Source organism: Podarcis tiliguerta, assembly GCF_965153285.1.
Source record: "Podarcis tiliguerta genome assembly, chromosome: 8".
Lineage (NCBI taxonomy): Eukaryota > Metazoa > Chordata > Lepidosauria > Squamata > Lacertidae > Podarcis > Podarcis tiliguerta.
In genome coordinates, this window is record NC_139541.1 from 5,194,317 (window position 1) to 5,218,095 (window position 23,779).

Sequence of the window (23,779 nt, forward strand, 5' to 3'; positions counted from 1 at the left end):
CTAAAAAAGCCAATGCAATTCTAGGCTGCATCAATAGGAGTATAGCATCTAGATCAAGGGAAGTAATAGTGCCACTGTATTCTGCTCTGGTCAGACCTCACCTGGAGTACTGTGTCCAGTTCTGGGCACCACAGTTCAAGAAGGACACTGACAAACTGGAACGTGTCCAGGGGAGGGCAACCAAAATGGTCAAAGGCCTGGAAACGATGCCTTATGAGGAACGGCTAAGGGAGCTGGGCATGTTTAGCCTGGAGAAGAGGAGGTTAAGGGGTGATATGATAGCCATGTTCAAATATATAAAAGGATGTCACATAGAGGAGGGAGAAAGGTTGTTTTCTGCTGCTCCAGAGAAGCGGACACGGAGCAATGGATCCAAACTACAAGAAAGAAGATTCCACCTAAACATTAGGAAGAACTTCCTGACAGTAAGAGCTGTTTGACAGTGGAATTTGCTGCCAAGGAGTGTGGTGGAGTCTCCTTCTTTGGAGGTCTTTAAGCAGAGGCTTGACAACCATATGTCAGGAGTGCTCTGATGGTGTTTCCTGCTTGGCAGGGGGTTGGACTCGATGGCCCTTGTGGTCTCTTCCAACTCTATGATTCTATGATTCTAGGCCTGAATATCTCTTTCAAGATTCCTGTCACCAGAATCAGAAGCTTGAGGGATTTTTCTGCTATGTTGCGAAGAGGGGAAAGACTGTGGCTGACTTCTTTAGGGCATCCTTGGACATTGGTTGAAATTCTCAATGTAATTAACTTGTCATAAAACCTGGATTCTCGGTTAGGTTTATACACTGCAGCAAATGTCTTGTGGAATTGTATTGCATTTTTTTTACTGGTGTTTCATTTCTTTATTTCTAGGTGCCATAGAAGCACATGTTACTTACAGGACCTCATGCTCCGTTGTGAACTCCTGTGATGCTCTTCTGACTTCCTGAGGTGCCCTAGTTTTTAACTGAAAACCCTATCCCCATACTAATAACTTAGTGACTACGTGAGTTTTAGAGCATTGTGGGAAACAATGGGAATTGGCAAGAACACCACGTCTAAGTCAGTTGAAACTGGAAGTCCAACAGAGGGCAAATATGAGGATGAATCCAAGCATCCTGCTTTCTTCACACTACCAGTAAGTTGCATACTCCAAAAAGTTGCCTTGCTTCCCTGTGGTGGCACAATGTAATCACAAGCTTGGCCATAATATCTGCTTCTGCTTCAATCATCATTCTCAGCCAGGTATTTCTAGGCACTGATTCTCCAAAGTGTGCCCCATCAGGTCCAGTTAAAAACCCCCATTGTGTGGAAAATGCATTTTACAATAGCACAACTTTGAAAATAGCAGTGGTGACTTGTGATATGCCTTTCACAGAAAGCTTTACTGATCTTTATTTCTGGAGTAGAAGTTGGTTGTAAAAGTCATCTTTGTTGTAAAAGCCATCTTGCTAATCTGAATCTTCAGAAAGAAAGAGCTCTGAATGTATTTTTAGTATGGAGAGGCGACTAAGAAAAAATAGTTCCATGGTTTAGAAATGAATTTTAGGGCTCTGTATGAATGACTTTGTTCAGAATGCAGGTACAAATGTTGTGTACACTGATTAGATTGCTCAAGCAATCGGACTCTTACTCTTTGAGTACAGTTGACTAGATAGGCTTTGAACTATTGCATGCAAATGCTGATGATGATTATGACAATTTAGCCACAGGTTACCAAACCACTTTCAAGTAATGCAATTCATCATTTGATGATAGCTTGACATTGGTTCGTTGCAACATGGAAACATGAACTTGCTGACCATGGTTATTTGTTAGTCTAATTGTCATTTCCAGTATTTGAATAGTGTATTGAGGGGTTGTTCCACCTCTGTTCTGCCCTGTGTAAGACTGGACCAGAGGGTTTCTAGTCTGCTGTTACAGTCACTGTTTCCATACCAATGCTGTTTGTATTAAGTTACAGGGGCTGATGTCTTTCTAATGTGTACATTTTGTTTCCTGTTGTGGCATAATGTGTATACCTCTTTAAATTGATAAAATACTGTTGACGGGTCCTGTGCTTATGCTGCAGTATTCCTGTTCTGTCTAGTACTGTGCCAAGTCTTTCAATCCCCGGTTCAGGGAGGGGAGTAAACCCAAACATGCCCTAAAAATTGGCGAGGTGAAAATGAAGTTCGGATAATATTTTGTCTGGTTTTGGGCCGGTGGGGATGGGACAGTGCTTATCTTTTTTTCCTTTATGAAATGGCCAAAGGCCTTCAAAGAAAAATAAACATTGCACAAGTCAAAGTGCTGGGCACACTTGCTGCTGCAGCACCAGCAGCCAGCGCTCTCTGTCTCTTCCAGCCAGCCTCCCTTGCTAGGAGGCTCATGTGACTACATGGCATGAAGAGAGCTGCATGCTGCTTGCAGCAAGTGGTTACAGTGCTTTTACCTGCACTTTTTTTTGCTTGTACGTCAGCTGGCTCAAGCTGATGGGAGTTGGCTCTCGATGAATTCAGTACGTTGAAAACGTTGCACTCTTCGTTGAGAATAATAATTCCTGCGCTTGCCCTAGAGGATACATGTATTTGAAAATCTATAGTAACTATTTTTATATATTAATTCCTTTTTTCTTTTTCGTAGGTTGTAATGAATGGTGGAGCTACATCAAGTGGCGATCAAGATACAGAAGATACAGAGCTTATGGCAATCTATACAACTGAAAATGGAATTGCTGAAAAGGTATCTTTCTGGAGTAGATTCTAAGATTGGCTCTGGTGCAGCCAAAGTTTGCTCATTTGCTCACCTTGGGATGCTTCACACACGCTGAGGTGATCTCCAGGTGATCACTTGGAGTATTTTTGGAGGGAAGCCATGGGAAGGTAACTCAGTGACTGCCAGGAGGAGAGCTTGAGTGCTGGTAGTGTGTGGAGATGATGGGGAATTGCCTGGAGAATCAAGGTAGAGACTGTAATGGTGTTTTAAGGTTACAGAAATTTATCTGTTTGTTCATAACCTTCTTGTATCTTCTCTGGCTTGTGGCAGGCAGCACAGCTGGAAAAAAGTTCACTGCTACCACTAACTCAGAATGAAAGATAAAGTGTGGAGCAGCATTGTTGCATATTCTAGGTCGATCATGATGAACAATAAATCTGATTCATGAAATCCTGTTTATTCTTATTACCATGCGATGGTTGGTTGTATGACACAGTCTGCCAAACATTTACAGACAGTGCTTTTCCCATCCCACTAACAATATCTATCAGTGGAAGGTATGGTTTCTCAAGGGACACACCCTGGATTCAGTAATCAGTATCCTGACAAGCAGTTATGAAGAGACCTTGACAGTCCTGTGGAAGCTCTTCACTCTTCTCTTGTTCTCCTCAGTTTGACATTTCTACTAATTTTGCTTGTTCCCTCCTTTGTCTTCCTTGTGGTTCCCTGACATTATCCATGTCTTTTGTTAAGACTTCAAGGCAATGTCTTTAGATAACAGTAAAACCCATAAATTCTGCTTACAAAGTTAATTAAGCAGCTTGTGTCGTCTACCAAAGAAATTTACTTTGCCGTATTCAGGTTTTTGCAGACTGGAAAATATTTCAGCAAGACAGGGAAGTATAAAAAACAAGGAAGCAAATTTCATTTCACAGAACTTTCCCCCCTGAACCTTAATAAATTGATTTTTTGTCATCACACACTTCCCTCTCTGCAGTTCCTTGTTGCAATATTTAAAATGAGAGGTAAGATTATCTGTTTTCCCTCAAGGCCTGCTGGATTCATTAAGAATCTTTTGGAACTACAAGTTGCCCTTTTTGATCTTACATGATCTGCAAAATTACATTTAAAAGGAAAAAATAAGCTGAGAATCAGCTTTCTTTATTCTATATAAAGATAGCATTAGATGGGGGAGTTTCAGCATCACGTTCCCACCCCCTTTGCTTTTTAATGAGTTTATAAATGCTTTGAAATTTGCAGTTTGAGTTAGAGAAAAAATACAGTAAATAGGATGGAAAAAATGGGACATTATCACTGATTACCTTTTAACTAATTTAATTTCCCTTATTTTCTATCCTTCCATAATTTAGATGAAGTGTTAAAGACAGGTTTCTTTGATTAAGGGAACATTGATAATTCTTGAAGTGAAAGCATCTGTTGGAAAGACTGTACTTGAACATTTTCATGTTTTGGGCCTTCATAATTTACCAGTGGATTTTAGGACTGTACATCATTTCCCTCATTTGTGTGGGCTGAAGTAGATGTTTTGATAATCAGTTTTACTATAGCTGCAGTTGTCTTGTTGCACAAACCTCCTTTTTCCAGAGTCCAGCTATAAACACTGAGCTTATTCAAGAAGGCAAAGTGACTGAGCGTTTCTGTTTTTAATGCCACCTTTGTTTCAGAGATTAATGTTGGCAGCGCCAGGGAAACAGTGCCAAACTTGGACCACCTAGACTTCCAGGATTGTGGGTGGTGGCAATCATAAGGGGATTAGGCAACTGCAGCATGTGTAACTAATAGGATAAAGTTATACAACTGGGTTACTGGACTCCGGATTCCAAGACACATATTTTGAATATCTGATATCGGTTAAGTAATAGATTTGCTTGGTCTTCACTCTGACTCGTAGGACAGAAGCAGCACATCTGCTGATACTGCAGCTGCTACCTTAATGCTGGGTCTGCTGCCTTTGTGATAGATTTATGTTATCATTCTTATTTTGGACAAAGGTCTCCCACCTCCTATCACTCATCAGCTCTTACGACACAAGCCTGCTTGTTCCCTGTGATGTGAGGAAGAATAGGAAACTGCTGCATTTTTCATGCAGGAAATATCCAGTGTTAGAAAGGCATTGTTTTCATAAAATTAATTAGCCGGCTTATGTATTTTTTTCTTCAAGTGTCTCAACGCAACTGATATTTACACGCACACCTCATTAGAATCTGATACTTTGTTTTTAAAAATCTCTTTTTGCTCTATAAGATTCACTTTTTCCCTCCTAAAAAGTAAGGGGGAGCGTGTGTGCGTCTTATGGAGCGAATGCAGGCTGCGCAGCTATCCCAGAAGCCAGAACAGCAAGAATGATTGCTGCTTTCACTGCGCAGCGATCCCTCTAGCTGTTCTAGCTTCTGAGATTCAGAATATTTTTTTTCTTGTTTTCCTCCTCCAAAAACTAGGTGCGTCTTGTCGTCTGATGCATCTTATAGAGCGAAAAATACGGTATCTAAATATAAAGGAAGTGCACGCTATTAAACTGTCATGCTTTAAAATATTTACATGTTTTCCAGTAAAACAGATTCCAACAATTTAGTTCAGTTACTTTTGGCTACTGGGAGTGGGGGGGGGGGCGGGTCTCAGCAAATATGGGGGTCACAGAAAAGCTGTAGAAACCCGTCTTCGTGCTGTTTTTATGTAGTATAACTAACGCTATTTTGCTTCTCTACAACTGCTTGCTAAATTAATGCTCTTTGCTTCTAATTCGGTTATTTCTACAACAGATAAAATTAACACATCACTCTAAGTTTCATTGACTTTAAAGTTTAAACTTTGTTTATGTAAAAAAAAAGGTTTCGTCAAGCATGCTAACTTGGATTATAATTATATATAATTATAATTTTTATTTATACCCTGCCCTCCCCAGCCAAGGCCAGGCTCAGAGCGGCTTACAAGCAATAATAAAAACAAGTTGAATGATTACAACTTAAAAACAAAATTAAAATACAACATTAAAATATTGAAACATTAAAATATTAAAATGTAGCCTCATCGCAGGAGGAGAAGGAAAGGAAAAAAGAAAGAGAGGGAGGGAATCAAATTGGCTCCAAGCCAAAGGCCAGGTGGAACAACTCTGTATTACAGGCCCTGCGGAAAGAAATCAGATCCTGCAGGGCCCTGGTCTCATGAGGCAGAGCGTTCCACCAGGCCGGAGCCAGAGTTGAAAAGGCTCTGGCTCTGGTTGAAGCCAATCTAACTTCCTTAGGGCCTGGGACCACTAGGGTGTTGTTATTTATGGACCTTGAAGCTCTCCGTGGGACATACCAGGAGAGGCGGTCCCGTAGGTACGAGGGTCCCAGGCCGTGAAGGGCTTTAAAGGTCAAAAGCAGCACCTTAAATCTGACCCTGTACTCTACCGGGAGCCAGTGCAGCTGGAAAAGCACTGGGTGAATATACTCCCATGGCAGAGACCCCGTGAGGAGCCTCGCTGCAGCATTCTGCGCCCTCTGGAGTTTCTGGGTCAGCTTCAAGGGCAGCCCCGTGTAGAGCAAATTACAGTAGTCAAGCCTGGAGATGACCGTCCCATGGATCACTGTGGCCGGGTCTCGGCGGGAAAGGTAAGGGACCAACTGCTTGATGCGGCGAAGGTGGAAAAATGTCGCCTTGGCTGTTGCTCTTAACTTGCACCTCCATGGAAAGGGAGGCGTCAAGGATTATACCCAAACTCTTAACGGAAGGCAATGGCACTAATTGGGCCCCCGCAAGAGAAGGGAGTTGGTCCCTCATCCCCATGCCATCCCGACCCAGCCATAGGACCTCTGTCTTCGAAGGATTTAGTTTCAATCGGCTCCCACCAAACCATCCAGCCACAGCTTCCAAGCATCTGGTCAGTGTGTTCGGGGCCGAGTCAGTGTGGCCATCCATCAGCAGATAGAGCTGAGTGTCATCAGCATATTGGTGACAGCCCAGCCCAAAGCTCCGGATAATCCTGGCAAGGGGGCGCATAAAGATGTTAAAAAGCATCGGGGAGAGAATTGCGCCCTGCGGCACTCCACACACCAAGGAATGGCGCGACGACATTTCGCTCCCTAGTGCCACCCTCTGTCCCCGACCAGATATAAAAGAGCACAGCCAGTTATGGGCTATGTCCTGTATCCCCACGTCTGCGAGGCGGTGGTCCAGAAGATCGTGATCGACCATGTCAAAGGCTGCTGACAAATCTAAAAGGATCAGCAGTCCTGACCCGCCTCGATCCAGTTGTCTACGGAGATCATCTGTTAGGGCAACCAGAGCCGTCTCTGTCCCAAAACCAGGACGGAAGCCGGACTGAAATGGATCTAAATGGATCTCCATTGGTTTTAGACAAGTGGGAAATGTTCTTGAAAATGGTTTAGAAAACTCATGTCATTAGCCTGTTTCGCATAGAGTTTGTTTAACACAGCACCTATGAGTTGTCCCACAAATGATCAAACAAACCATGGCTTGCTTTTCAAAAGTTTGTTTTGTTTTTTCATCTGCTCTTTGTATCTTGGTTACCATCTGAGGTGTGCAAAGAAACCATGGTGAAGGAAGGGTGATGGGTTTGCATGTAACACAAAGCCTTATACGAAAGCACACCAAGGTTCCTGAGCCAACAACAAACCCTGGCTTAGGACCAAACATAATAAAGTTAAGCCACTGGGCAGCGTTTGGACAATTATGTGCAAACCAAAGTCACTTTTGTGCTCCCATCTTCAGCAGAGCTCCTGATACAGCCATAGGCTAGGATCCTAAAATCTTAAGCACTCTGATGGGTGGGGAGCATGTTGGAGGACCAGCCTGAATTATATGGATGAGGTGTGGGGACTGCAAGAGAGAGATGGGGATAGAAAACCTTCCCTGTGTTACCTTAGGATCCACGTCTGATTCTGTTTGATTTCTTCCCCACCCCCAGTAGCCTTGCTTCATCCCATGTTGCTCATGGGGAGTGCTAGGGAAGCACTGGGGAAAGCTTGGAGGGGGTGGTAGGAAATATACTTTTGTTAATTTTCTTACCTTCTCTTAGGACCTAAGATATTGTCCTCAGAATGAGAATCAGAACTCCCTAAATGATTTTCTTTTGGGGAGGGGGCTTGAGTTCTTCCTCCTGCCTTGTTTCAACCAAAATGTGCATCCTGGGTGGGCTGTAAGACAGACTGCAAAGGTTCGGTGCTTCTTTACACGGAATTGGTAACTAGTGCTCTAGGCCTCCTGGAATTCTTGCTTCTCAAATCCTTCCTGAGGAAGCTTTAAGTTATGGGGTGTGCATGGTCTTGATCCCCTCTTCCTTTAGTTTTCCTGATTATTCAGCACTGAAGATATGTTTGCTGGAGACTGAGCTAGAGCTTCTCTTGAAAGTGTTTATTTGGGTTGCTTTTACCCCTTAGGCTACACTGCATGAGTTATGAGAGTCTCGTTCTTGATCAGTTATTCTTGGGAAAGTGTTGTTGGCATTTTTGAGCCATGTGTTGGGATGAGCCAAGCTCCTTTCTGTCTTCTTCCTACTGCTCCCTTAGAAGGGTGTAGCCTTGAAATACATTCTGCATTCTCCTAAGTTTAACTGTAGAGCCATTTCCAAATACAATAAACGCACATCCCTTTTTGAATGAGGCTCTTCTGTCATCACACAACCCCAAGTTCTGCTTTGTTTCTTTGATCTTTGGCAAGTTGGAACAGCTTCCATCAGGTCTGTGACGTCCCACTCATGGATGTTTGCCTTCAACCACACCTCTCTTCTTCTCTGCATACAAAAGGAGTCCTGTGAGAAGGCATGGTAGTTGAAAGACCTTAAGAGCATAGCCTTCTGCACCCTCCTCTCTCACTACCAGTCTCGCTATCAGTGACGGTGTCCCAGGAGAGGGAGAATGGAAGAACCTCCCTATAGGCAGGAGCTCTGTGAGGAGTGTTCCACAGATCTTGCCTGCTCCCTGCCACATGCTACTTTGAGAAATCTGGCATTAGTACAACTAGGTGTAACTATCCTGCATAACAAGCCGTTTTCCTTCATTAGCATCTCATTCAGTTCAACTGATGTCAGCCATGCTGTGCTCAGGGTTGAGTTGTCATGGTTGAAATCACAACCACAGGGAGAACTTAAAAGTTCCCGTCAAAACAAAACAAAGGAATTCTCCATTGCTTTCTACAGAAGTATGTGTATTGTTACTAAATCGGCACTGGAGTAGAAATAAACATTCGTCTGCTGTAGTTTCAATTATTCTCTCTGATACTAAACACAACATTGACGAGTAAATGGGTTTGGTTTTGGGCAGTGCTTTTTTCTGGGGGGACGCAGGGGTTCGCATACTCCTAAGCATTTTGTGAACCCAAGTTTGGCCTTATTGAGGGGCAGTTTTTCAATATGAGTAGGAAAATGAGAGTACACCTAAACATTTTTTTTCAGAAAAAAAGGATTAATTTTGGGTCTCCTGTTCAACAACCAAATATAAATAATCAGCCAAATATGGATTCAAGTCAGCATGGTAGTTATACAAGCCCTTCTTTCCACTGAGATTGGTAAATTGAAAACATCCCTCTGGCTGTGGCCAATAAAAAGTATCTCTTAACAAATATTTAAAATGACTTCTGTGGATAGAGCTAGGCCAGTGGTTCCCAAACATGTTTTGGGCCACCGCCCCCTTGGTTCCATAAATTCATCTCCAGTGCCTGCTACCCTATAAAAAGCATTATTCAGAAGGGCGGTTTGCACAACCCAATAAAGAAGAGAAAAACACAGTGAAATTCAAAACAGTAACAACCAGTTGTTCATTTATTCAGAATCCAATTTAAACTGTTTACTGTATTTACTGTAATAAGTTCAACAAAACTGATGGACTTGATCCAGTGTGGCCAGTCTGATTACACTTCTGGCACCCCTCTGCCTCTTAGTAGCCCCTGGGTGATCCCACTGGCCCCCAAGGGATGATACTACCCTCCTTGGGAACCACTGATGTAAGCTGAACATCCATTTCAGACCTTTCAGACCCTTTTATTCCGGGGTCAGCAAACTTTTTCAGCAGGGGGCCGGTCCACTGTCCCTCAGACCTTGTGGGGGCCGGACTATATTTTGAAAAGGGGGGAAAAGGAATAAATTCCTATGCCCCACAAATAACCCAGAGATGCATTTTAAATAAAAGCATACATTCTACTCATGTAAAAACACCAGGCAGGCCCCATAAATAACCCGGAGATTCATTTTAAATAAAAGGACACGTTCTACTCATGTAAAAACACGCTGATTCCTGGACCGTCTGAGGGCCGGATTGAGGAGGCGATGGGGCTGGATCCGGCCCCCGGGCCTTAGTTTGCCTACCCATGCCTTTATTCCTAATCTGATGCCTATGTTTTAGTTTGTGTGTTTAGTTTCACTGTATTTGTCTATTTGCTGAATTGGGGGAAGAGCAGGATATAAATAGAATAAATAAATACCTAAATCTGTTCCTTCCTCTGTCCTCCTCCGTCTGCTCTCTGTCTTCTTTTTCTCTCCAAAAGGTGGTTGTGGGCCATTGCCCATGTGGCTCACATTAGTGATCCACCAGCAAAAGCCCAAGATTCTACAGCACAGGTTGTGGCTGTTTACTGTAATTCTTTGCCCTGCATTGGAATAAGAAGAGCAACTAGCAATGAGGGGGTGAATCAGAAATGTGTCATGAGTAAACCTGAGGATACCATCAGTGTTTCTGATTTTTCACATTTTTGCTTACTATTCATAGAAACATTCTAGTTGCCAGAATTACAAGTGAGCCAACTCAGCGCTCTTGGCTTTCCAAATTATTACTATGAAATATGAAAGACTTCAGTGAACGCTTGAAAAATATTGGACAATGTATGGCCTTGATACTTACAATTACAGAAAGACCAGCATATTTGGCTTCTTCTCAGTGTCTTAATGTTTGATCCTTGAGCAGTTTTTACCATGATGCTTTCAAATGTTATGGAGTCTAGAAACTTTATTTTTAAGCTGGATTTGTTTCACATTGGGCCTATAAAGGGAACCATTGTCTTATCTCTTGCTCTAGTAAGTGTGGTCAAACGTTTTATCCTGTTGTGTCTTGCCTAAATTCTAATGCAACCCCGATTTGAGTCTAACTCACTGGAAATTCAGCTATGTGTACTGAAAGGAATACATCCATTGTAGTAAGCAGTATTTGTACCATGAATTGTGAAATCTTTGTCTCTTATGCAAGGTTTGCCATTATTACTATATTTATTCTTAAACGCCCCTTTCCTGATGATATGTGATTTGGTGTTCCTCATGCTCTATTTGTTTGTGTAATCCAATTGGCCATCATAATCTTTTTGGCATAATGTGCCATGGTTATATTACAAGAAGGGAATAATGCCCTGCTTGTAGGCAAAGGGAAGAGGTTGCTTATATGAAAGGGTAAGTGTGTGTGTGTATCTCTTGCATACTAAGTTCAACAGATTACTTGAAAGCTAAAAGATCTTGCTTTTTAAGTGTGTGTATTGACGCTGCTTTGAAACAGGGCACAGATCTTGTCAAATGTGCTCTTCGTAACCATGTTGCATATTGAACTGGTGCATTCTTCTATAATACTTAATTACTAATTATTTGTTTCCACTGCTTGATCTGTTTTTAACAGAGTTCGCTGGCGGAGACACTAGATAGCAGCGGAAGCTTGGACGCCCAAAGAACGGACATGATATACACAATTGAAGATGTTCCTCCCTGGTACCTCTGCATATTCTTGGGATTACAGGTACATATTGTGAGAAAAATATGGTGCTCTCGTTATTCCTACTGTGCTATATTTAATATTTCAAGTATTACTCAGCAGGAAAAAAAGCCTTAACTAATGCAGGCAAGCAACACAGGAATGAAAGATTTCAAGAACTGATGTTGGCTTACAGACAGTTTTCTCTTTGGTCCTAGTTCTCTGAATTTTAATTGCTGAAGCTCAGAAGGTGAGAAGCCGGCTCTGCTTTCACAGTACTTCAATGCAACAGTAGCATATTGGTACACTGGAGAGGGCAAAAATATTTCTGGAGCCTCTGGAAATGTTTGTCCTACTGCTTATATAGGCAGTTCTTTACCCCAAAGGTCCACATTGATTTGCCCCATTGCTAGGTGCACTTGGCGCATTAATTTGGGAATTCTAAATACAACCCATAATCCTGTACTGCTGTTCTACCAACGGATGATCCTGGGAATTTTGGTACTGTAGTCTGCACAGCCTTGTAGCCAAAATGAGGTATTTTAGAAGCAGAGGTGGCTCCACTAGGGGTCAAAATGAGGTGGCTACCTCAGGCAGCAGGTCTTAAGATGTACCGTATTTTTTGCTCTATAAGACTCACTTTTCCCCTCCTAAAAATTAAGGGAAATGTGTGTGCGTCTTATGGAGCGAATGCAGGCTGCACAGCTATCCCAGAAGCCAGAACAACAAGAGGGATCGCTGCTTTCACTGCGCAGCGATCCCTCTTGCTGTTCTGGCTTCTGGGATTCAGATTTTTTTTTTCTTGTTTTCCTCCTCCAAAAACTATGGTGCGTCTTATGGTCTGGTGCGTCTTATAGAGCGAAAAATACAGTATTTAAGAGCATCAAGTAGGAGAGATACAGACCTGACCAAAGAACAGAACAAGCCCTATTGAAACAAATGGAAGCTTTGGAAGGTCATAGTAATGCTTTTGCAAAGTTTCCATTCAAGTCATTGGGTCTTGTGCAGCAGAACTTCCCATTGCTCCTGTAGCTTGGGGAAGAAGTGCCATTTCATCTGTGTGCTGCAGGGACTATACTCTCATCGATCTGGTCCTGCTGAAGGGATCCCTGTGTGTGTAGTTCAAGAGAAAAGGCCCAAGGATCCTTTGCCTGCAGTTCTGTTTCCCGTCCTATGAGGAATGGTTGAAAGACCAGGGCAGGTGTAGTAGCCTGAAGAAGAAAAGATTAAGTTGTGGACATGACAGTATCTGAAGGACTGTCATGTAAGGTGGAACAGCTGTGTTATCCGTTGCTCCAGGGCAGGACTTCCTTTTTTTTTTTAAAAAAATGATATTTATTAAAAGTTTTATAGTTACAAAGATAGAAGGAAAAAACAAACACAATATATATATAAATATATATATAAATATATATATATATGAAAAAAATATAAAGTTAAAAAATTAAAAAATACACCAAAAACCCAAAAAAGAAAAGAATACCTCCACCCAACCAGAGAAAAAACACAAACATTTAAAAACACATCTTTTTTTTCTTCACATCTCTATCCTTCAATGACTTATTTCTTCGACCTCCACCCACCTCCCTTTTTTGTATTCCAGTTGATAATTAAGTCAGCAAATCCTTTCCGTCTTTCACTGCTTACTATCTTTTACTTATCTTAATCTGTTTTAACCTTGTCTTCCCATCAAAATCTTAAAATTTATCTATACTTCAATCTAGTAAGAAAAAAAACCTTAAATCTTAAACCCAGGGCAGGACTTCCAAGCAGATTCCGACTAAACCTTAGGAACTGTTTGGCAGTAATGCAGACTGCTTTGGCAGCTGGTGGACTCTCCTGCACTAGAGGCATTTAGGCAAAGTCTGGATGGCTGTCTGTCACTGACTTCTGAATTGTAGATCCTGTACTGATCAGTAGGATCACTAGGTCCTTTCTAACTGATAACTCAATTTCCCCCATGCCCAGGAGTTCTGCTGTTGGTATCAAGGCATTTCTAAAGAAAATATGCTTTCCAGTATGTTTGTAAAATTTTTATTAAACTGTGCTTTTGAGTGCTTCATTTTTGCAGTGAAGGACCATGGCCTTTGAATATATAGGAACACTTGCCATTTATTATGTAGTAAGACTTTGGGAGTTTGTCAGTTTATAACTTATACAGCACCGCTATCCTTAGAGCCAAGTTTCCCAGAATCTCGCAATCAGGCAGAAATGAAGGATGGAGATAACAATTCATTGATTATCCCCATTACAATCTCACATATAAATCTTCAAATTATGTTCCAGATCCTGCACTTGGCAGGGAACTGAACTGGATGACCTCCAAGATTCTGTCTGACCCATTCAATTGTATGCTTCTATATCCTTAATTTTTTAAAGAATGACTTCATACCCTCCAACATTACTCTGATGAATATAGGGACGTCCCATTCCATAATGATAATTTTACTATTTATACCCCAGACATCTTATTGGGTTACCCCAGCACTCTGGGCAGCTTCCAACATGTACAAAAACAGAATAAATCATTCAACATTTAAAGAACTTCCCTATAGAGGATTGCCTTCAGACGGCTTGGGGGTTGGATAACTCCATGCCCTCCAACATTTCTCCAATGAAAATAGGGGCATCCTAAGGAAAAGTGGGGCGTTCTGGGATCAATTCAGAAACCGGGATGGCATCTCTAAATCAGGGACATCCCTGGAAAATAGGGACACTTGGAGAGTGAGGTTTCCATAGTTTCTGTGCAGTGGTTCTGCTCCAAGTCATTATACAAAACCAGTCTCTTAGTCTTCATAGACTGTCAGCAGCTCTCCAGGGTCTTGGACAGTTCCTGTCAATGCAGCTACCTGAGATGCCAGCGGCTGATCCTTCTGCATGCAGAGCAGGCACTTTACAACTGAGCTATGGCTCCCTCCCCAGCAGTGGCGTAGCGTGGGTTGTCAGCACCCGGGGCAAGGCAAGTAATTTGCGCCCCCCCCCCGCACTGTCCCACCCCCAGACAGTCCCTTGCTCTCTCTCCGCACCGCACTGCACGCCTGGCACCCTCCCCTCCACAGTGGGCAGCGACCCGGCGGCTGGATCGGATTCGCACAGCCAGCACTGCAGTGAGAGAGTGAGTGAGCCGGGTAGGGGCAGAGAGCTGCGAATGCGAGCGCCCCCCCCCCCAGATGTTGCGCCCGGTGCGGCCGGCCCCCCCTGCACCCCCCACGCTACACCACTGCTCCCCAGTGTTTACCATATCCACACTACAGAAAACAATACTTTTCAGTAAGGTTTCTTGGTAGTATAATATATACCTGCTGATTTTATTTTACACTGGCATTTCCTAACCCTTGGCAGGAATCTATCCCAAGTGAAGTTCTGCATCGAGACTTAATTCCTTAGGGAGTGGTGATGCTGTGCTCTCCAGATGGCATTTAACAACCTATTGCATTGTTTGTGGTCTTCTCGCTTCTACTTTACTTTGTGCTCCACTTCTGCTTTGGTCTTGCCAGACGGCGTGTGTCTTCACAGTTGAGTCCTGCTTTTAGAAATTGCTTATCCTTAAGCAGGTGTTAATTGATGGCTGTTCGGAAGCAATTTGGAAATATATTGCGCTTGAAAAATACGCTCTTTAGCTAATGGTAATGGTGGAAACAAACTGAAGGCAATCATATATCATGTTTGTAAATAAAATAACCCTCTGTATTTGCAGCATTACCTGACGTGTTTCAGTGGCACTATAGCAGTGCCCTTCTTGCTAGCAGATGCCATGTGTGTTGGATTTGACCAGTGGGCTACTAGCCAGCTGATTGGGACCATATTCTTCTGTGTTGGAATCACAACTTTGCTGCAAACAACGTTTGGGTGCAGGTAAGTTAAGAGGATGATATTTGACTGCCTGTTAACTGTTTAGAGGTACACCTCTCCCTATCCCAATCAACTAGTTCAACTTTGGCCAGTGATTCAAGAATTAGTGCAGCTTAAATAAAAAAGTAGGTCAGAAATAAATAGCCCGCCTGAGTATACATGTTAACTTATTAAAACAATAATTAGCTATTGAAACGTTTTTTAAAAAAGCATGACTGATATTTCAAATATCTGAATCATGTGAACCTGCCTTATGCCAAGTGAGATGGTTGGTCTACTGGTTTTCTCTGAAAAAACTCCGCTAGAGGCCCTTCCCATCCTTCTGGTCATTTCCCGAGAGATGCTACTAACGATAGAGCATGGAGCCTTCTGCTTGCAAATATGCACTTTGCCTCTCAACCAGGGCAAAGGGCCCTCGTCCAGCTGTGTGCATTTGTGGCACATTAGCTATCCAAAATGGGGACCAAAAGCAACAGCAACCGACCTCTTCTCAGTCTAAAATTCACTTCTCTGCCTTGCTAACTGGGGGTGATTCCAGCTCACTGTAAGCATTGAGGGGATAAACTAGTTGATACAAGTATGGTTGTGGAGAGCATGCACTGTTTTGTGGGTAGTTTTGCTCTCTGTGCCTTTCCAAAAATATACGTTTAACTCCCACACCCCTCAAAAATATCCCTTGTGGTAGCAGGGAATTCTGCTCCAGTACTTCTTTCTATATATTTATCCTAAATGTAACAAAAATTTAAAATAATATCAACAATTCATTGTATTAGGCTCTTGTTATCTCCTTCCATGGCACCTGTTCTTCCAAGTAATATCAAGTCTTGGAGTCTTTCCCTCAAAAACAAGGTATTTGGCATAATTTACATATGAAATAGAATATTGGGTGGTAAGATAGCAGCAGCTCAGTAGGAGAGTTCAGTTAAGACTGTTTAAATAAACGAAGATGATTGAAGAGAATCTTCCCAAAGAAAAACCTCAAGCCCTGGGCAATACAATTTCAAGTTTCTTGAAAGTAGATACGATCTAGTTTCATGTCAAGTGATCCACAGAAAGATATCAGTTGTGCCAATCTAGGGGGGGGGGGGGAGAGAGACACTTTTTGTCCTTTGTTTTTTCCTGACTTGCTCAGAATGTTCCTGCTATTTCTTCCAAGACTTGATGCTATAGTTCCCAGAAAGGAAATCTTGCTCCTCCCTGTGAACTGCCCTGCCCTATAATTCTGACAAACCTTAAAAGTAGTTCTTCCCTGAGCAGAGGAAGCCCAAAGGCTAAGGCAACCATATGTAAAAACCTTTCTAAAAATGAGCACTAGAAGACAGAGCTCTCACTTCTGGTTTTCTCCCTGCAAAAATCAGTGCTAAGCATGGTTAGTACTGGCACACTGCATCGTGATGAAAGCAGACTGGGGAAGTGAGATGGAGGGAGTGTAAGAATCTACACCACACAGCTGGTTTCCTAAGCGTGAACAGGAAATTTGAGAATGGTACTTCTGTACCAGACTACAGTCCTTTAATCTTCCCCTTTCTCTTTAAGTCAAACTTTTCTGTATTTTGCAAGCTCAAATTCCACTGGTACAAAAATACTTTAATGGTTTCTGGCTATTACTTCTGATTTTAGGAATCCAAGTTATTTACACCAGCATAGGTTCATCTAAAAGACTGTTAAACATCTTCATTATTGCTCTTGCCACCTGGATGAACTCTAAATGTGCATTAGTAGAACATAAGTGAACAGATACAAGATTGTTTGTACGCTCCAGCCTTTAAAATAGTCTGTCACAGTATCTCCAGATTTTCTCTTAAACCTTTTGGATTCTCTGTGAACCTAATTTTTTGAATGTTTTATGTTTGTTAATTAACAAAGCGTATATACTGTTTGATTGTAACAAAACCTGTAACAAAGTAGCACTAATTCCTTCCACCCCACCCCTGTTATACTTGAAAGTATTTGCTGCATGCTAACTGACAGACTTTTGACAAAGGGGTTATTGTGGCTGAACTATTTGAGAAGCAAGAAATGCACTTGTTAAGTCTGATATGTCTCACATGTCCTAAATAAATTTGCTCAGAATAAGAAGTCACAGATTCTGTAAGATGCTAAAAAGATCAGTCCTTAATCACCATAAAAAGTGAACTCATGGCTTAAATGCAATTTGATTTAGGTATGTTTAGACATGGACTGATTCTTATTTTTACCCCACAGAGAAGAAAGAAAGCCTTTCTGGAACTAAATTCTAAACACTCAGTGATCTAACTTTTGAAGAATGTATTTAATTGCCTACACTTAATTAGAGGGCTTTTGAAAGGCTAATGTGTACGTGAAGGAGAAGAGCAACAACCAGGGGCAGAGCACAAGAGCCAACAAAATCCCCGTGATATTGAGTCATTCGCCCAGCGTACCTCTCTGCTGTTACAAAAAGAGTGTTCAGTTTTTGCTCATGTTATAAATCAGGCGAATATTCCTTTGTGTTTCTTCCAGCATTCACCTTACTTGATTGATATGGATAGTTGTGTGGGTTGCTGTAAAAAAGCAAAGGCCACGGCTTATTGCCTGTGCAAATTTGAGTTGTTTATGTGCACTTTATAAATAATGACATTCTGCCAAAATATCTTGTATAATACAGATATTACACTTCACAAAGTTTTAATATGTTGTCACAGCACCTCTGTGTGGTCAGAAATACATTGGGTTGTATCAACAGTGTCACTCAGATGATGGTAAGGCTTCTATCAGCAGAACGGGATGGGAATCTTTTGGCTATTCCTCTCCCCCCCCCTTGTAGCTCTCCCCCCAACCCCCCCTATTCTGCTCTAGAACCAGGGGTTCCATGCCAACTTGAATAAAATATTGTGGGGGCCCAGATAAGGTAATGCCCCCCTCGCATAATTGATCACATAACGCAGTGCACACACAGCATTTGAAGGGGAATGCCCATCAACTTTGCGGGGGCCAAAGCCCCTATGGCCCTTAAGAGTTGGCTCCTAGGTCTAGAACCTGTTTCTTCCTAGGGCATGGGGAAGAGATTTCTAACTTACCTCACACTATAAGGACTTGGGTGGGTAGGGACATTAAAAATGAATAGAATCATAGAGTTGGAAGGGATACTGGGATCATTAATCCAACCCCCCTGCAATGCAGGAATATGCAGCTGTCCCTTACAGGGATTGAATATGCAACCTTCATGTGATCAGCACCACAACGAGCAATTTTGAAACAATTACAGTGGTGCCTCGTAAGACGAAAAGAATCCGTTCCGCGAGTCTTTTCGTCTTGTGGTTTTTTCGTCTTGCGAAGCAAGCCCATTAGCGGATTAGCGCTATTAGCGCTATTGGCAGTTTAAGGGCTATTAACGGCTATTAAAGGCTTAAGGGATTAGCGGTTTAGCTGCTAAAAGGCTATTAGCAACTTAGCGCTTTAGAGAAAGGGGTTGGGGAGCGGAAAAAAACCCTCAAAAATTTTCGTCATTTTCGTCTTGCGAAGCAAGCCCATAGGGAAATTCGTCTTGCGAAGCGCCTCTGAAAACGGAAAACCCTTTCGTCTTGCGGGTTTTCCGTCTTGCGAGGCATTCGTCCTGCGGGGCACCACTGTATTGAGACTGCCTTTTATCTGGATCTTGGAGCTCATGTAAAGGAGCCCTGCTGGACCAACTGGTGCAGTTTTCTCTGACCTCTGAACTAGGCAGAGCCTGAGCATTTAGGACTTTGAATTCTACTGCATAATCAATACATGACTACAGTATGGGGAAATTATTTATTAAACTGTTCATGCCACTTTCTAGAAAAAAAACTCGCAGGAGTGGATTGTATTAAAAAATACTACTTACCTGTCTCTTTCATGAGAGAGATCACTCTAATATTGCCATTTTGCTGATGGGATAATATAACACTGGCTGTGGCTTGTCAAAAGCCTCCCAAATAGTCCACAGATAAGCTGGGATGTGGACTCCTTCCTCACCCTCATTTATCTTATTGGTATTTAAGTCAACATTTTGTGTAATCTGGTCAAATGCATACTAACACATCCAAGAAGGACTTCTTCTGATTCTTCTTTTCCTTTGAAAAAAAATCTGCATGGAAGTTATGACACTGCACAAAAAGTTTGAGGTGTCTCCTTTTTCTCTTTTTCTTTCTTTCAGGTTACCTTTGTTCCAAGCCAGCGCTTTTGCATTCTTGGCTCCTGCCAGAGCTATTCTCTCTTTGGACAAATGGAGATGCAACAACACAGGTAAGAAAAAGCGATTTCCATCTTAATCTTTCAGGTAGTTCAGAGTGGGAGATGAAACAGAGGAAAGTTGTCTCAATGCAGATTTAATCTGGGAGATCACATTGTCTAAAGAGTAGAAACCATATTGAATTTTGAAAATACCCAGATAAATGCAGCAAATTCCATAGCCTCTCCCCAGGGATTTGCACGCCAAACTGGGCTTCACATAAGCTTTCCAGGTTACTCTAGCATGCCAGTTTGGGCTTGACTCTAGCAGGTGAGTGAGAAGAGGTCGGTTTCAAGCTGGTTACTTACTATGTGAAGACTGTCTAACATGTTTTAGCCAAAGCTTTTGGTCTGTTGTTGTTGTTACACACACACACACACCATCTGGCCTGGGTTTCCCCAGCCACTCAAGAGAGGTACCAGAATTTGTCTCACACTAGTACACATCACCTTGCCAACAAAGGCCCGTATAGTCAAAGCTATGGTTTTCCCAGTAGTGATGTATGGAAGTGAGAGCTGGACCATAAAGAAGGCTGATCGCCGAAGAATTGATGCTTTTGAATTATGATGCTGGAGGAGACTTTTGAGAGTCCCGTAGACTGCAAGAAGATCAAACCTCTCCATTCTGAAGGAAATCAGCCCTGAGTGCTCACTGGAAGGACAGATTCTGAAGCTGAGGCTCCAATATTTTGGCCATCTCATGAGAAGCGAAGATTCCCTGGAAAAGACCCTGATGTTGGGAAAGATGGAGGGCACAAGGAGAAGGGGACGACAGAGGACGAGATGGTGGGACAGTGTTCTTGAAGCTACAAACATGAGTCTGACCAAACTGCGGGAGGCAGTGGAAGACAGGAGTGCCTGGCGTGCTCTGGTCATGAAGAGTTGGACACGACTAAACGACTAAGCAACAACAACAACAACAAGTACACTCATTAAACAACTAAAAAAAAAAGTGTGGGCTGCTAGTAGTGATGGCTGTATGGATCCTGCATCTTCAGGGACTTCAGTGCCTAGATGTAATAGTGGGAGAGGAATGTTGCCTTCATCTCATATGGGCTTCTTTTACCAGTTGCTGGAAACCACCAGAGGGGAGATTGCTCTTGTGCTTGAATCCTCTTGTGCCCAAATCCTGCTTGCTGGTTTCCCATGGGCATCTGGTTGGCCACTGTAAGAACAGGATGTTGGACTAGATGGGGCATTGGCTTGATTCACCAGGCTCTTCTTATGTTACTAATGTTGAATTCAATTGGCTACTATGGGAATTGGCATGGAATGATCCAGCAGGGCTCCTCTTGTGAACATGCAACTCCCTCCCCATTTGCATGGGGGAGTTCTGCCCCCACCCTGACCCCTTTCCAGTGCCGAAAATGGCACACATGTGCATGGTCATATGCATGCCAAACGCACACAATTGGGGAGGTGCCTGTATCCTTTTATATACTTAAGTATAATGGTGTATGTATGACCTGTTTTACACAGCTGCCTAAATCTCCTCCTGTGGGTCTTCCCAAGCATTCTGAAAATATGTTGACGTATCTGTCTCTGCTCTTCTCTCTTCATGTGTCCTGAACCCCTAGCCACCAGTCCTGCTGGTGTATACAGTCCCAAGGGCAAATGTTAGTAGTCCCAACGGGTCAGGAAACACTGTCCATGTTCAATACTGAAAGCCAAGTCCATAGTCCAACAGTCAGGCCAGGTCTCTGCCTCTGCCTCTGCAGCCGATCCAAGGGGTTCAGTCCTGTGAAGCTCTTAGGACAACCAAGCTGTGGTCATTCAACATGAGAAGTTGAGCAGACACAGCACCTCAGCTCTGCTTCTTTTTTATCCCTTGAATCTTGATCGCAGCATCTGGGCTTGATAAGGCAGGTGACCCTCACCTGTCCTGAGCCTAATCCACTGACACACCTCCTCCTAGGTCAGCTCTAGTGAGCTGGGCTGGAGGGTCTAGCCTGCCTCAGCCTCCTAGAGACCCATGTACCTACAGGACCGCCTCTCCTGGTATGCCCCGCGGAGGATCTTAAGGTCCACAAATGACAACATTTTGGAGTTCCCAAGTCGCAAGGTGGGTAGATTGGTCTCAACTAGGGCCAGGGCCTTTTCATTACTGGCCCCAAGTTAGTGGAATGCTCTGTCACAAGAAACTAGGGCCCTGCAGGACTTGGCATCTTTCTGCAGGGCCAAGACAGAGCTGTTCCGCCTGGCCTTTGATTTGGACTCAGTCTGACCCTTATATTTCCCACCCCTTATGGCTTTGATCTATGGGCTACTTTTAAAATGAGGCTGCAATTTAAATTGCATTTTAACCTGTATTTTAAATTGGTCCCCCCCCCCCCCCATTATGTTTTTACTGTAATTTTACTGGTGTTAGCCACCCTGAGCCCAGCTCTGGCTGGGGAGGGCAGGGTATAAACAATAATTATTATTATTACTAGAGCATACATGGCACTGCTCTCTATGCCTCAGAGTCTGACATGTTCGTGGAGACGGGGGGCCCCTCTGGCTGTGGTGATGGGTCCTGCTCCTCTGGTTCCTGTGCAGTGACCCTCATCCCCTCACCATCCTCTCCCCCCCCGTGTGTGTTTGTGAAAAGAAACTAGCCTCAAAAAGTACATTTTGAACTTGGCTTTTTCTACTAACTATAGTTGAGCATAACTGCAGTTTGTCCTGGTCTAGATGTCACAAACAAGCTGTGGTTTGTCTAAAAAAGAGTAGTAGAACCCAAACTCCACATGGCCACGCCAGAGGAGGAGGTGGTGTGTTTCAGTTTGTCCTTCTAATGCTAAACCATTGTTTTTGGTTCCATGGTTATGGTAAACCATTGTTTATTCACAGCAAACACTAAAGAATGAGCCTGATTTCTACCCTGAAAACCCTTTTTTTTTATTATTCCTGCCTTGCTTATACAACATATTTATGGCATTATTTGGAGCCACAGTGTCTTGACTACATTGGCAAGTCTAAGGAAACTAGAACATGATAATTTTTTGTGATGCTGGGGTGTGTGTGTGTCTATGTGTGTTTGTGTGTGTGTTCATTCTCCTACGTATATTCTTTCTGACAGGTCTTAACAGGGCAAACAAGTATAAAATAGCACAAAGTACTTTTGGAAATAATTGGCATGTTTACATGACTAGAGGCCAGGGCCAGATCTGTTACTTAAGACTACAGTGCAGCCAACGCTAATATTGCACTTGATGAGAAACAACTGTCCTATGAAGAAAGAGAGTAGCAGCAGTGTCCACATTCTTAGCTGATTGCTTGCCTTTTCTGAAGGGGCTACAGGTTCTTTTCCTGAGCATTTGAAAGCAGAAACCATTTTTGGAATGGTTAGAGAGACCCTACAAGTCCCAAACTGGAAACTGGTCCAGTGATTACATAGGTTTTTGTTTTTCCTTGCTGAATGTGGCACAGCCCAGCAAGGAAGCAGAATAGGAAAGCACTCTGCTACAGATTGACCAAGCCCAGATGACTCAGGGCAACTTTGCTTTGAAGCACCTTTGGGAATTAAAATATATGCTGGGTTCCCAGGAAAGCCTAAACAGATATCTAAAAAGATTATGTGGAATCTTTTTTGAGATGGTGGCCTATCATTAGTTCCAAAGCTTGCAAAGAGTTCTTACCTCATCTTCCAAACAACAAGCATTCATGAAAAGCCATTATTGTTCCCATGTTGCAGTGAGCAATTAAGGCTGAGAGGTCTAAGGTCAGCTCTATAAGTCCATGGTTGAACTGAGATTTGAACTCACTCTACTTGACATTGTAGGAAGCAGTTTGGCAGTATGGTAGGAGGTCCTGTGACATGCAGAGGAGCCAGAGGGAGGGGCATTGTTACCACCAGTAGTTAAAAATCTCAAAAATACAGTGTGTGATACATACATTCACCAGGATTCAGGGTCCTTATTCTACAAGAGTGATTTTTGTGTTGAGTGAATTTAGTGGAACAAGAAGCATACTTTCAACTGTATCTGCAGCTGCAAGAGAGGTTGGCATATTCACCAAGTTTGGTAATTCACAAATATTCAATGCGAATATGATATTTTGGGGTGGGGAGTGTTGCCTCTGTTTCCCTGATTGACTCGCCTTGCCTGGCTACTGATTTGCAGCTTCAGGAGACACATGTCCATACGCTGCTCAGCTGAAGTCGTAGTTCCTTCGTAGTCCTGCAAATCCTCTTTTCCAAATGAATGGCAATAAAAAGGCAAACACTTCCAAATTCTAAAATAATAATCTCAAAACAAGTGTACAAAATAATATGCTTTCAATTTTGTTTGCACAATAATTGTGCTGCTTTGGTTTTCTGGTTACAGAATCTGTTTTTGTGTAGAAGCTCAGGCCCCGCTGGGCAT

The 23,779-nt window shown here is 42.7% G+C and overlaps 2 protein-coding genes across 8 annotated transcripts in view; both read left to right on the forward strand.

Annotated features, from left to right (window-relative positions):
- The window catches only part of SLC23A2 (solute carrier family 23 member 2), an 86,357-nt gene that overhangs the window by 32,705 nt on the left and 29,873 nt on the right, over positions 1 to 23,779 (forward strand). For 3 of the 7 annotated variants that reach the window (XM_083453974.1, XM_083453975.1, XM_083453976.1), the window contains 5 exons: positions 859 to 936; positions 2,611 to 2,709; positions 11,298 to 11,414; positions 15,067 to 15,224; positions 19,360 to 19,448. In XM_083453974.1, coding sequence (XP_083310100.1) covers positions 2,617 to 2,709; positions 11,298 to 11,414; positions 15,067 to 15,224; positions 19,360 to 19,448 — 457 coding nt within the window. In that variant the 5' untranslated portion in view covers positions 859 to 936; positions 2,611 to 2,616. Of the gene's footprint in view, positions 1 to 858; positions 1,124 to 2,610; positions 2,710 to 11,297; positions 11,415 to 15,066; positions 15,225 to 19,359; positions 19,449 to 23,779 lie in introns of all 7 variants that reach the window. The other 4 variants (XM_083453972.1, XM_083453971.1, XM_083453970.1 and 1 more) reach the window with 2 other exon arrangements.
- LOC310683656 (maestro heat-like repeat family member 5) overlaps positions 6,201 to 23,779 on the forward strand; it is a 161,916-nt gene continuing 144,337 nt past the window's right edge. The window contains exon 1 of the transcript XR_014514479.1: positions 6,201 to 6,211. The gene's annotated coding sequence lies outside the window, so the exon portion shown is untranslated. The remainder of the gene's footprint in view (positions 6,212 to 23,779) is intronic.